Source organism: Geotrypetes seraphini, chromosome 8 (assembly GCF_902459505.1).
Source record: "Geotrypetes seraphini chromosome 8, aGeoSer1.1, whole genome shotgun sequence".
In the NCBI taxonomy this organism is placed as follows: domain Eukaryota; kingdom Metazoa; phylum Chordata; class Amphibia; order Gymnophiona; family Dermophiidae; genus Geotrypetes; species Geotrypetes seraphini.
Window position 1 is genome coordinate 126,674,338 of NC_047091.1, and position 13,461 is coordinate 126,687,798.

General features: G+C 40.7%; 1 protein-coding gene across 3 annotated transcripts in view; it reads left to right on the forward strand.

Annotated features, from left to right (window-relative positions):
* Positions 1-12,609, forward strand: part of GNG7 (G protein subunit gamma 7) — a 79,810-nt gene extending 67,201 nt beyond the window's left edge. For all 3 annotated transcript variants that reach the window (XM_033956241.1, XM_033956243.1, XM_033956242.1), the window contains exon 3: positions 12,111-12,609. In XM_033956241.1, the coding sequence (XP_033812132.1) occupies positions 12,111-12,236 (126 nt within the window). In that variant the 3' untranslated portion in view covers positions 12,237-12,609. The remainder of the gene's footprint in view (positions 1-12,110) is intronic.
* Positions 12,610-13,461: the final 852 nt, after the last annotated feature.

Consider the following 13,461-nt stretch of genomic DNA (forward strand, 5'->3'; position numbering starts at 1 on the left):
CAACAAGGGGGCATCCGTGGAAAATCAGGGGCGGGAAACTGTACGGTGACACTAGGAAGTTCTTCTTCACTGAAAGGGTGGTTGATCGCTGGAACAGTCTTCCACTTTAGTTCATTGAGGCCAGCAGCGTGCCAGATTTTAAGGCCAAATGGGATAGACATGTGGGATCTATTCGCAGAGATAGATAGGGAGGATCATTGGGGTGGGCAGACTGGATGGGCCGTGGCCCTTATCTGCCGTCTATTTCTATATTTCTATGTTTCTATGTTTCTACGGTGTTTCTCCACCTCAACAGTTTAGGGTCAGACTGGATTGGTCTGATGCAACAGGTTCCTCAGCGTGACTGGGATGCAGTCCACAACTTGTGCTCCTTGAGGTTTAGAAGTTGAGTCCTTGACAGAGATGGTGTTGTTACTTTTTAAAACCAGTAAAAGTTCTGGCTTCAAAAGTAGTGAAGTAAAAGTAGAAAGTCCTGCTCAAAAAAATACTCTAGTAAAAGTAAAAAGGTGCAGCTCTTAAAACTACTTTTTAATTACAAAGTTAAACGTATTCTTAACAAGTTGGACCACAGAATCTAGTATGCCTACAAGCAGTATTGTGATTATGTACATATCACCAGATAATATGTCTAGCTCTTGTTGGGTACAATGGAATAGAAACTTAATAAATTAAATTACATCTAAATTATACAGTCCAACACCCCCCATCCCATCCAGAAAATCCACCAGCATGAAATATTAAAATTTTTTTATTTATATCCTTTTATATTTTCATCAAGCATAACAATCTTGACAAAGGATCAGAATATAAAAAAGGAAAAAAAAAGTTAACATATAAATACACCTAAGTGTATATTAGAAATACAATCAACTATTTAGTCCACAAATATTGGATTCAAGAAAGGAAATTAAACTGAACAAATTATTTTAAATTAGAGTAACGGCAATGGTTATCCACCCTACAGCCGATAGTCAAGTCATTCATCAATGGGCTAAGAAACCAACCCTTCTTTTGGTCCTAAAAAATCTAATAACTGTTTAGGCAAAAAAAAAAGAAAATCTTTATTTTGATAGGAAATAAAACATTTTGCTGGAAATTTTAACAAAAAAGTAGCTCCAAGGGCAGGATTCTAGGCTGCAAGGCCAAGAACTCCTTTCTACGCCTCAGGGTTTTCTGTGCTAAATCTACAAAAATTCTAACATTTGAGCCCAAATTTGTCATTTATATGACAGAAATATAAGCGTAAAACATATTCCCTATCACTTTCCAAGGCTAGAGTCAACAAAAGAGTGGTTCTATCTGTAACCACCTCAAGAGAACTCTCCAGAAATAAAGACAGATCAACATTATCCTTAGATTTTTCCTTAGGGGTCAACTCCCCTTGAAGTCTCCTTATATCCAGGTAATAAGCCCTAACAATTGGAGGTGAATTTTCCAAAGGGATGGCAAGGACTTCTCGAAAATATTTTCTCACCATCTCCACTGGGGAGATAACTGAGCATTTAGGAAAATTCAAAAATCTTAAATTGTTTTTCCTAAGTGAGTTTTCAAAGTTCTCCAACTTGCGGGAAATGAATGATCTTTCCTTAACCAATTCCGACTGGACAGTCTTTACTTCCTCCAAATTTTCTTCTTGTTTTTCCAATTTCTCACTTAATTTAGATAGTTGCAGTCCTTGCTGTTCCACCTTGGAATAAATAGTTCCTTTAATCATTTTTTTATAGTTGAAACACTCAATTTTAGGTTGGTGTCCATTATATATATGGCCTGCCACAACGCTTCCATATCAATCTTTTCTGGTCTTTTCAACTCCCCAAAACTAATGTTCCCTCTAGAAGTTCCTCTCACCTCTACTTCACTGGCAGTGGGGGTTAGTTGAGCTTCCAGACCAACACCTTCCTGCTGAGTTTCCAGCATTGACGTCTCTCCTCTGCTGGAGTCCAGATTCCCCTCGTCAGGCTGCTGGACTCCTGCAGCTCCCTGCACCACCAGACTTCCAGGTTGGGGAGGAGTTGACCTCTGCTCTGGGCTCAGAATTGTCCGGGTAGCTCCAGCGCCGAGGTCTCCTGACAACTCCGGGCTCACCTCCGAAGTAGAGTGGATCTCCACGGCTGAGCAGGCAAAGGCAGGTGAAATCGTCAGCTGAGTTGTTGGCTGCAGGGTGCCAGACGCTGGAGGGTTAGGGCGAACTGTCCCCTTTCTTTTCCCCATTGCGGGTCAGGAATCCACAGCGGTAAGTACTAAGAAAAACTCAGCGACTTGCTGCCTCCCGTTCAGGCATCCGTCCTCGACGCCATCTTGAATCTATTTTAAAAAAAAAAATTTTAACTGAACATTTTGGAGCACACCCCCACCCACAAAAGCCACCAGCATGAAATATAAAACTTTTTTTTCACCTTGAGCACAGTGCAGAGAAAATTTCCTCTGCGGAGATTCTAGGGAAGTCTACAGGCCCTGATCACTGCGTACATGGTGCAGTGCTGGAAAAGAGGCCAAGTTGGCTCCTACCAGTTCTTGACATTGGCTGCGGGGGAGTAGGCTTCACTCTAGTGCCACTGCAGTGGTTACTGACTGGCATCTGGGGCTGGAGGATAATGTGTCTGAATTTCCCCAGCTGCACAGAATGGGGCCAGCCAGATCAGCTAAGTTAAAGGCAATGCTGGTCCCCTGGGCTTTTGACTCCCAACTCTTTGACTTTAGTGCAGGTTTCGATCCTGGGGGCTCACAGAAACCCAAGCATAGGCAGGCAGGCGTGAGCATAAGCTAGAGGAACTGCAGGCATAAACCATGGGGAACAAATGCAGAGCAGCACACCGAGGTGTGGTTTTCTGTTTGAGTGTAGGTTCTCTGTAGAACTCTGTAGCAGTCTCACTTGTTCTGTTTAACTAGTAGTAGGTGTATTTGTGTGTAGAGTGTGACATAGTGTGTAGAATTATAGCCTCAGCACTCTGAGGAGGTAGGTTCAAACCTTGCACTGCTCCTTGTGACCCTGGGCAAGTCAATTAATCTTCCACTTTCCCAGGTACATTAGATAGACCGTGAGCCTGTCAGGACAGACAGGGAAAATGCTTGAGTACCTGATTTGTAATCTGTTCTCAGCTCTTTTGAGAGGATGGGCCAAAAAAATCGAATAAATATTGGTGTGTTAGAGCCCCATGTAATATTTGTAGCTATTAGGTAAGATTCATCTTGTGTGAATCATAGGAATTAATGCTATAATTAGTTCTTGTCTGTGAGTATCATGTATGCTGTGTGTCATCTTTGCAAGCATCATCCATCAAATGCATTCCCAATTGAAAAAAAGGTTGAGAATCACTAGTTTATTTGTTTTGAACAAGCATACTATGCATAAAATCATGCATAAAATCAGTATTGAAAGAAAATCATATATAAACATATGTATATATGTATATTTTTTGCATATTGTTTACCTATAGAATTTTATTCTTATATTCTGGATTTTGTATCCTTTCAAAACACTAACAGAAGTTTCTCTATGCAAATGGGAGACATGGGCTTCAAATATGTTGTCTAATTTGGCATTTAAGAATAGATTTATATCTTGATTATGGTGTATATTGTATTATATTAGTTGACTTATCCATTATATTTATTTATGTTCTTTTAACAAATTTGTATAATATATTTTTTCTGTGTTCTTTTTAGTTGTATTTATGGATCATTAACCCCTGATGCAGCTTATGGGAGAAACATGGCAATTGTCAGGTTTTGTGTGACTTTTGTTTGTGTGTTTTATTTCATTTCTATTAAAGTATTTTATTTGCATTTTTTCTTGTTTTTTTTTTTTATGCATTCACCTGGTACTGTTTCTTTGTTTCCCTCACCAAATAACACAAAACTACTAACCAATGGTTCATTAAAAGCTGCATACAGTCCGGTATAGTCCTGCAAAATACATACTGTAAATAAGTAAAAGACCATCCACTAGCAGTTATGCCCAGAAATCACCTAGTTTCCCAAATCTGAAATATAAACTTAAATACCCTTCAAGTGGCATTCTAGAGACATTATAAAGAAAATTGTTTTTAAAAAATAAAACATCAGAAAAGCAATGCTTTATTTCACAAACACATAGGCAAAGTGCTCCCAACAGTAGGCCCAACTGCTGAAATAGACTCAGCATGGATCTTGCATAAGCAGAGTTGATGAAATAAGAAAACACTGAGAACATTAGAACCTGAAGAATGAAAGTTTATAAATGTACAACACAGCAATAGAAACCGGGCCTTACCACATTAAAACATTAAATTATGGGGCTCCTTTTACTAAGCTGCGGTAGGGTTTTTAGCGCGCGCTAACCCCTGCTCTACGCAGAAAAACTGTAAAGTATCAAGGAGCAAGGAGATAGAACCAAGTAAATAGCATTATAACAACCAATGATAGAAAAAAGAAGAGACTGCATGACTATTCCTGAATCAGAGCTACTCAGAATGTTTAAGATGTCTAATCAGGTGCTGCCAATAAAAGAAAGTTTTCACAATATTCATGATTTGTAAGCGAAAGGATCAAGCAAAATACAGGATGAAAATGATAAATTCCAGTTGTCAAAGGAAGGAAAGCTAGATAGAATTCCATTATAGTGAGCAGCTTAAAATGTATAAATTTGGTTTTAGCAAAATTTGAAGCTAGTTAATTAGCAGACATCCATCGGTCAACTGTGGTTTGTGACGGTGTCAATTTATTGAGAGGTATACCATTATAAAAACCTTTGTCATATAATTTTATTTTTGAGAGAAGCGTTTCACATGCAGTATATAGAGTTAGGTTTATAAAGTACAGTAAGGGTTCCTTTTACTAAGGTGCGCTAGCGTTTTTAGCGCACGCAGGATATTACCGCACGCTACACCGTGCGCTATGCGGCTAGAACTAACGCCAGCTCAATGCTGACATTAGCGTCTAGCGTGCACGGCAATGTAGCGCGCGCTATTCCGCTTCGTAAAAGGAGCCCTAAGTTTTTGCATTTCCCATACATTAACTGCAAAGCCTGTGCAGTAGATGCAAGGGACATGGCCTGCATTTGTCTTGCATGTAATCTATGAGGGGGGGTGCTGAAAAGTTCTCAGCCCAGCCATGAAGAGAATGATGTGGATTTGGTTCAATCAATGATCTCTAAAACAATGTCAAAATGCTGAATTTTGTTTCTGCAAATTGGTACTTAATGAAATAAGATAACATTCTTTTCAGCTACAGTGGCAAAATAACGCTCAGAATTTAGGAAGTTGGATGGTTGGGCTGAGAACTTTTCAGCCCCCCACCTCCACCCCGTATAGGGTAGTTGCTTACCACACAGATGCTAGAAAGTATATGCTATCAGGTACTGTATATCAGTGTTTTTCAACCGCTGTTCCGCGGCACACTAGTGTGCCGCGAGATGTTGCCTGGTGTGCCGCAGGGCCGCCATCAGGGCAGTACTACCAGTCCTGCATTCAGGGGCCCGGAGCTGACAGGGGGCCTGAGGCAGGGGAGCCAGTAGCTCGCCAAGGCAAAGTGAGTCAATCACCCAGGACTCACTTTGTCTTGGCGATCTAATCTATCGAGCCGATAAGTCTTCTTCTCCCCGACGTCAATTCTGCAGTCGGAGAGGAAGTTCGGGCCAGCCAATCGCTGCCTGGCTGGGCGGAACTTCCTCTCCGATTGCAGAATTGACGTCAGGGAGAGCATGCGTCGGTGTCGGCTTTGGGACCTGTTATCCATTGGTGGGTCCTGTTCCCCGATAGCAGCGGCAGTGGCAGTGGCTTGGGGAACGGCAGGGAGAAAGAAAGAAAGGGGGCAGGCAGGGAAACAGAAGGAAAGAAGAGAAACAGAAAAAAAGAAAGAAAGGTCAGGGAGAGAGGAAGAAAAAGTTGGGGGAGGGAATGAGGTGTGGAGGAGAGAAAGCATACAGGCTGATAGAAGGGAAGAAAGATTGGATGCACAGTCAGAAGAAGAAAGTGCAACCAGAAATCACCAGACAAGGTAGGAAAAATGATTTTATTTTAAATTTAGCAAAGTGGAGGCAGTATTACCACAGTTTTCAAAGGAATTTGCCCAAATAACTTAATAGTTAACTGGGTAAATTCCCAGAGATGAAAACTTCCCTTCACTTACTATGCACAGTTCTGAATTTATATCTGCTATCTATATTTTACAATATGGTCACCTTTTACTAAACCGCAATAGTGGTTTTTAGCGCAGGGAGCCTATGAGCGTCAAGAGCAGCGCTGGGCATTCAGCGCAGCTCCCTGCGCTAAAAACTGCTATTGTGGTTTAATAAAAAGGATGGAGGGTATATTTGTCTATTTTTGTATGCTATAAAAACCAAATACAGAGAGAGACTGAGAGCTGTTGACGAAGAGCTACGTGTGTGTCTTTCTTCGATTCCAGCCAGAATATCAGCTTTGTGTTCAGCCAAACAGGCTCAGGTTTCGCACTGAATAAAGTATTTTATAATTTTTCACTATTCTGTTTACTTAATATTTCATAATAAAGTAATTATAAAATACTTTCTTTCGTTTATTTGATTCCTATTCAAGAGAATTACTTTATATATAGTCAATATAGGCACAGAGTTAAATTTTTTAACATTTTCTAATGGTGGTGTGCCTCGTGATTTTTTTCATGAAACAAGTGTGCCTTTGCCCAAAAAAGGTTGAAAAACACTGCTGTATATAATGCAGTGGCAGACATATAAAATTCTCTGTGGCAGTGCAGCTAGTCAATCCCCCTCAACCTGACAGTATAGCTGTTCCCTCGCAATCCCTACCTAACTTGACAGTGTGTCAGGTCCCCTCCAAACCCTACCCAACCCACTAGTGCATCAGTCCTCTCTCAATTTCCCTAACCTGACAGTTCAGCTGTCTCCTCTCAATCTCTACATAATCCAACAGTGCAGCAGTCCCCCTCCTGATCCCTCCTGAAAACTCTCCCATCCCTGTAGACTCCACCCCCAAACACTAGTATCACCAGGACTTACCCAAAGGCCATCCATAGTAGGCTAGTGGGCCTGAGCAGAAGTATCCACCTCTACCTCTGGCCAGTCTGGCTCTGGGTTCAAAATGGTAACCTCTGACCTCTAGGAGTTGTGTCAAGGTGGTTAGTGGCTGCCATTTTGAACTCAGAGCCAGACTGGGTATATCCTCTTTGGTAAATACAGATGCAAAAAATGTGTTTACTCTATCGGCGATTGCTTTGTCCTCCTTTAGCGCTTCCTTTATTCCTTTGTCATCCAACGGTCCCACTGCATCCTTCGCGGGTCGTTTCCCTTTAATATATCTGGAAGAGAAATCAGGAAAGCAAAGATACAAATGGAAGAAAAAATAGCTGACATGGTAAAATGGGGAATCAAGACATTTTTTAGATATATCAGTGATAGGAAGAAGTGCAAAAGTGGCATTGTGAGACTCAAAAATGAAGGGGAGGAATATGTAGAAGCTGATAAAGAAAAGATTGAATTGCTTAACAAATATTTCTGTTCCGTTTTCATGCCTGAAGATCCAGGAGCAGGACCACAGAAGACAAATGTGAATAGGGATGGCAGAGTGGTAAACCCTGATCAATTTTCAGAGGGTTGTGTTCATGAGGAGCTAGCTAAATTAAAGGTAGGCAAATCGATGGGGCCGGATAGTGTACCTCCAAGGATCCTGAAGGAACTTAGGGAAATTCTGGTGGCTCTGCTGACTGAAATTTTCAGTGCTTCTATAGAGTCAGGAATGGTACTGGAGGACTGGAGAAGGGCAGATGTGTTCCCTCTACACAAAAGTGGAAGTAAGGAAGAAGTAGGGAATTACAGTAAGTCTAACTTCTGTGGTAAATAAATTAATGGAAACACTTTTAAAACAGAGAATGGTGAAGTTTCTAGAATCTGGTGGATTACAGGACCAGAGGCAACATGGATTCACTAGAGGTAGGTCTTGTCAGACAAATCTGATCATTTTCTTTGAATGGGTGACCTGAGAATTGGATAGAGGAAGTGTGCTAGATGTGGTGTATTTAGTTTTAGTAAAGCCTATGACAGCGTTCCACATAGATGTCTAATAAATAAACTTAGTGCTCTTGGGATGGGCCCCAAAATGATGGGCTGGGTCAGGAACTGGTTAAGTGGAAGACGACAGAAGGTAGTGGTCAATGGAGATCGCTCTGAGGAAAGGGATGTTACCAGTGGTGTGCCTCAAGGTTCTGTTTTTGGGCCTGTTCTTTTTAACATTTTTATAAGCGATATTGCTGAAGGGCTGTCAGGTAAGATTTGCCTCTTTGCAGATGATACCAAAATCTGCAATGGAGCAGACACCTTGGATGGTATGACTATCATGAAGAAAGACCTAGCGACGCTTGAAATATGGTCTGAAATTTGGCAGATAAAATGTAATGCTAAGAAATGCAAGGTGAAGCATTAGGGCTGCAAAACCCCATAAGAACAGTACAATTTAGGGAGTGAAGAACTTATGTGCACGACAGAAGAGTGGGACTTGGGTGTGATTGTATGTGATGATCTTAAGGTGGCCAAACAGGTTGAAAAAGTGACGGTGAAAACTAGAAGGATGCTAGGGTGCTTAGGAAGAGGTATGGCCAGTAGGAAAAAGGTGATGTTGATGCCCCTCATTTAGAATATTTTGTACAATTCTGGAGACTGCATCTTCAAAAAGATATAAAAAGGATGGAGTTGGTCCAGAGGAAAGCTACTAAAATGGTGTGTGGTCTTCGTCATAAGGTGTATGGGGACAGGCTTAAAGATCTCAATCTATATAATTTGGAGGGAAGACAGGAGGGAGATATGATAGAAATGTTTAAATACCTAAGTGATGTAAATGTGCATGAGTCGAGTCTTTCATTTGAAAGGAAACTCTGCAATGAGAGGGCATAGGATGAAGTTAAGAGGTGATAGGCTCAGGAGTAATATAAGGAAATACTTTTTTACAGAAAGGGTGAGAGATGCGTGGAACAGTCTCCTGGAAGAAGTGGTGGAGACAGACTGTATCTAAATTCAAGAAGGCATAGAATAGGCACGTGGGATCTCTTAGAGCGAGGAAGAGATAATGTTACTGGATGGGCAGACTAGCTGGACCATTTGGCCTTTATCTGCCTTTATGTTTCTATGTCTGATTTGGCGGCCGCTGGTGTTAGGGCGGATCAGCCTCTTCTTTTGTGGCTCAGGCATGCAATTTCAAGCTGTGCCATGATCCTGACACTGTGGTGCTTTGTGACTTGGATTTCATAATATGTCTGATGCCTTGTATGACATCTTGAAAGTCTTTGCTAAGCTTTCTGCCTATTCTGTTTCGGCTCACAGGATGCTCTGGATCCGGCAGTGGTCTGGCGATTTGTCTTCTAAAGTGACCTTGAGCTGGTTGCCCTTTTAAGGGACCGCTGCTGTTCGGCCAGGGTATGGATGACTTTATGGTCAGTGTGTAGGATCACAGGCCCAAGTTTCTGCATGTGAATAGATCCCGCCCTTCTAGGGGTTTGGGGGTATCCTAATTTTTATCTCTTCAGGAGCTCTAATTCGTACTCGGGCCGTTCCGCGGGCCAGCAGTCCTCTTCATCTGCCAGACCACACTTTAGCAGTTCTCAATGTCAACCATCCACGAGGAGTCATCTGGCAGCTTCTACAAAGAAGCAATTCTGATACCATGCCCATGTCTCCTCACCCACGTATCGGGATGCAGTTGTCAGCTTTTCTGGTGGAATGGCAGGCCATTACCTCCAACCACTGGGTTTTGGAGCTTCAGGCTCTCTCCTACCGGGATCCCTTTCTGGGTATTATGGATTCCGGTGTGATGCTGCACACTGTTCCTTCTTTTCTTCCGAAAGTGTTTTCAACTTTCCATGTGAATCAGGAAGTCCAGCTTCCCTCTTTTGCTTCCTCTGGATCTAGGGAGCAGGACCAGGTGTTGCGGTTCTTGGACGTGCTCAAGCTCTTGTTGCGGTACCTGGAGGTCACCAATGAGTTTTGCCTCTCTGCCATCTTTTTGTTCTGGTAGGTCAGCTTCTAAGGCTACCATTTCCAGGTGGATCCATCTGGCCATTACCATGGCTTATAAGGCAGCTGGAAAGAAGCTTCCCCTCACGGTCCAGGCTTAAGCTACCAGAGGTATTTTGTCCTCTTGGGCAGTTGTTGGCTGTTTCTCTGGATGAGATTTGCAGGGCCACTACCTGGTCCTGCTTGCATACGTTCACCATGTTTTACAGGATTGATGAGGCAGCCAAGCAGGATGCATTGGGAGTTGCATATCCCTTACAATGCTGGTTCATGGGTTATATAATCTAAGATAAGTGTTGCTTCTTCTCAAAATTAATTCTTTATGATCAGTGGTTTTGGTTTTTGATTCTCTTTATTATATAATTTAGTTTTTTGATATTTTATAAAGCACACACCTGCAGATGCAATTTTGTATGGAATTACACAATATTGGTGAGGTAGGTAGAGTGGGACAGGAGTAGGTGATTAAAAATTTGGAGTCAGGATGTGGACCTGAAATAATATAAAAATTATAGAAGGTCCTATGATCTGATCACCCACAGTTATGATACACCTGTCTCTCACTGAATATAAATCTCCTGTTTAGAAAAAAAGATAGTGTTTTATATTGGTTTTTATATGGGAGCCTATAATATTGAGGATAGAAATATTTAAACTTGCCTGGCCAAATAAATAACTTGAGATTTATAAATTTTCCAAGAATCCTGTCAACTTCTCCTAGAGAAATGGTGAAAAGATATTTTATGGAAATTTTGGAAATTCCTGAAAACTCCTTACCTCCTCTTACAAGAGTGTATTACCTACCTGCTAAGCCCCAATTCAAAGAAGAAGATAAAATTGAGGAACCCCGGGAGAGGTCATTGGACATTTCGGCTATACTGGAACAATCAGATAGAGAATTGGCTGTTCCAGCTACTCTCTTGTTGTCTGTGGCTTTGGCTCCAGACAGGGATTGGATATTAAAACTTTTCTTTAAAAATAGATCCAAAGACTTCCTGGGACAGCACATTCAGATTTTTCCTGATGTCTCTAGAGAGACTCAAAAAAGAAGGAAAGAATTTTTAATTCTAAAACCTGGTGTGACTCAAATAGGGGGTATGTTCTTTTTGAGATATCCATGTAAATGTGTAGTTAGATATCTATCATTGAAGTATATATTTACAGAGCCATCTCAACTGATTAGCTTTCTCTCAATGAAACGCCTAGAAAAAGGAATAACAACAACGTCCATGGAAAGTTAGTTTCCTGCACTTTAGTCAGATAAGGATTTTTCCTAATTAATTAATTTGAATTATATATGTTCTACTCTTAATTATGGATCCAATAAAATTGAGGACTAGTGTGAGATTAGCTAGGTTAGTATTTCCTTGTAGTAATATTAATTTTGCAATTTTAGTTTAATATGTTGTTTGATCTCACTTTACTGTACAAGATGTATATGCTTGAAATATTGTAAAATTTTATAAATAAATTAAAAAAAAAATAAAAAATAAAAAATCTTTTGAGACATCAATGTTAGACCCTAGTTGTTCTATACTGGATTTGTTGATATGGGCAGAATAGACTTATTTGTCAGGGAGTGTCCCTGTTCCCCTCTCTATCTTGTTCTTATCTTCTATAGATGTTTCTGGCTGCTTTAGGACTAATTGATGTTTACAGGGACAGTGATGAAGTAAGAGGGGGAGGGGTTTAAATCTCTGAAGTTTGAGGCTTCCTAAAGTCCTGGCAGGTAGATGGAAATAACCCATTGGTCCAGGAATAAAGTGTGGATTTACAAGAAAGAAGATTAGCAAAGGTAAGAACCTAATCTTTCAATCTTCAGACATAGGCTAGACTTCCCCCTGATTCAGATACCCAAACTCTGGAGTTGGGCTGCATTTCTGGATAGTCTGAACTACTCTGGCTGGAAGGATCGCAAGTCTTGGCAGGAAGAATTTACCCTGAAAACTAAAGGGTTCTCTCTGGCTGCTCCACTCAACTGTCCACTGTTCATAAAGGTTTCTTCATTTGGAATTGTTAGGAGTGATTTTGAATTTTGTTGATTTGATATACATATTTGGAAGTAGATTGTTTCTATTTTTTAAATACTTGTTTCTGTAACTGAAGAAAATTTTTATATTTCCTTTATTTGCAGGTTTCTAAAGCAGCAGCTGATCTAATGAATTACTGTGAGCAGCATGCCAAAAATGACCCTCTGCTGGTTGGAGTACCTGCTTCAGAGAATCCTTTTAAGGACAAAAAGCCCTGTATCATCCTATAGCTCTACTCTAGTCTACAGCACTGCTGCTCCTTATGAGTTCAACAAATCTTGAATCTCCATATGGAGTATTAAAATGCTGAGTGGTTTAACATAGAATCTAAATAGAAAAAAAATTGACTTCTGAGTGGTGCAAAAGAGTTTAAACTGTTGAATGGAAGAAGAAGTTTGTAAAATCTTAGGAGGGGGATCCGGGTGGGAGCATTTTTCATACTGATATTTGGCTCATGGTTTAAACTAAACTTTTTAAAAACTGTTAAGTGTTCTTTATGTGTCTGCTTTAAAGGAATGAATGGTAAAGTGGGTGGGTTTAAGTCACTATCTCTGAAGAGCTGCTGATGTGGCAAAGTTATTCTCTTGTCTGCATTTTTTTAATAGAGAGAATAATACTTTGGAGGGTGGTAAAGGGGATGCTTTATTAATTAACTCTTTGTTCCTTTTTGGGGTTTTTTTTTTTTCATATGCACTACATAGTTGAGATATAGGAAGCTTTTCAGTATTTGATGACTGCATTTTAATTTATCAGGATCTCATGAAATTCCCAAAATGTTGCTATAATCTTGCCACTAGCTCATTATATGGTACTTGTATCCAACCAACCTTAGATGACCATCATGGACCACATTTTATCTGCTTCACTTTATCACTATATAGTGTTGTGGAGTTTTTATTCTTAATCACAGGGGAACATTAGTAATTTCATTAGTAATTAGCAAACCTTTATGCATCTCTTGTTTTAGTTCTGTCTAGTCTCACCAGTGTTTACCAAACAGGATCACAACAAAATTATTTTTTAAATTCCACATAATGATCTCTTACAGTTTATAATGCAGGATTTCAGAGACAGGGCATAGAGGGATATAAGCCATTCTGGCCACAATTAGTGCATATTGTCATTTATCTAGAGCATGGGTGTCCAACCTGCGGCCCCGTGAAGTATTTTGTGTGGCCCCGGTCGAGGGCGATACAGCGTTTTCCTCTGCTGCCCCCGGGTGTTTACCATCTTATCGGCTCCCTCCTCTGCCTTGCTGCAGCGTTTGTGCGGCCCCAGAAAATTTTTTTGCAGCCAATGCGGCCCAGGGAAGCCAAAAGGCTGGACACCCCTGATCTAGAGGTTAATAATGCTTATATGGATGTAGACCAAGAGCAGAGTGTGGAGGAAAAAGGATTTGATAACCCTGGGACTTGGACAGAAAAGGGATCTAGACAGCTGAACACATGGATAAGT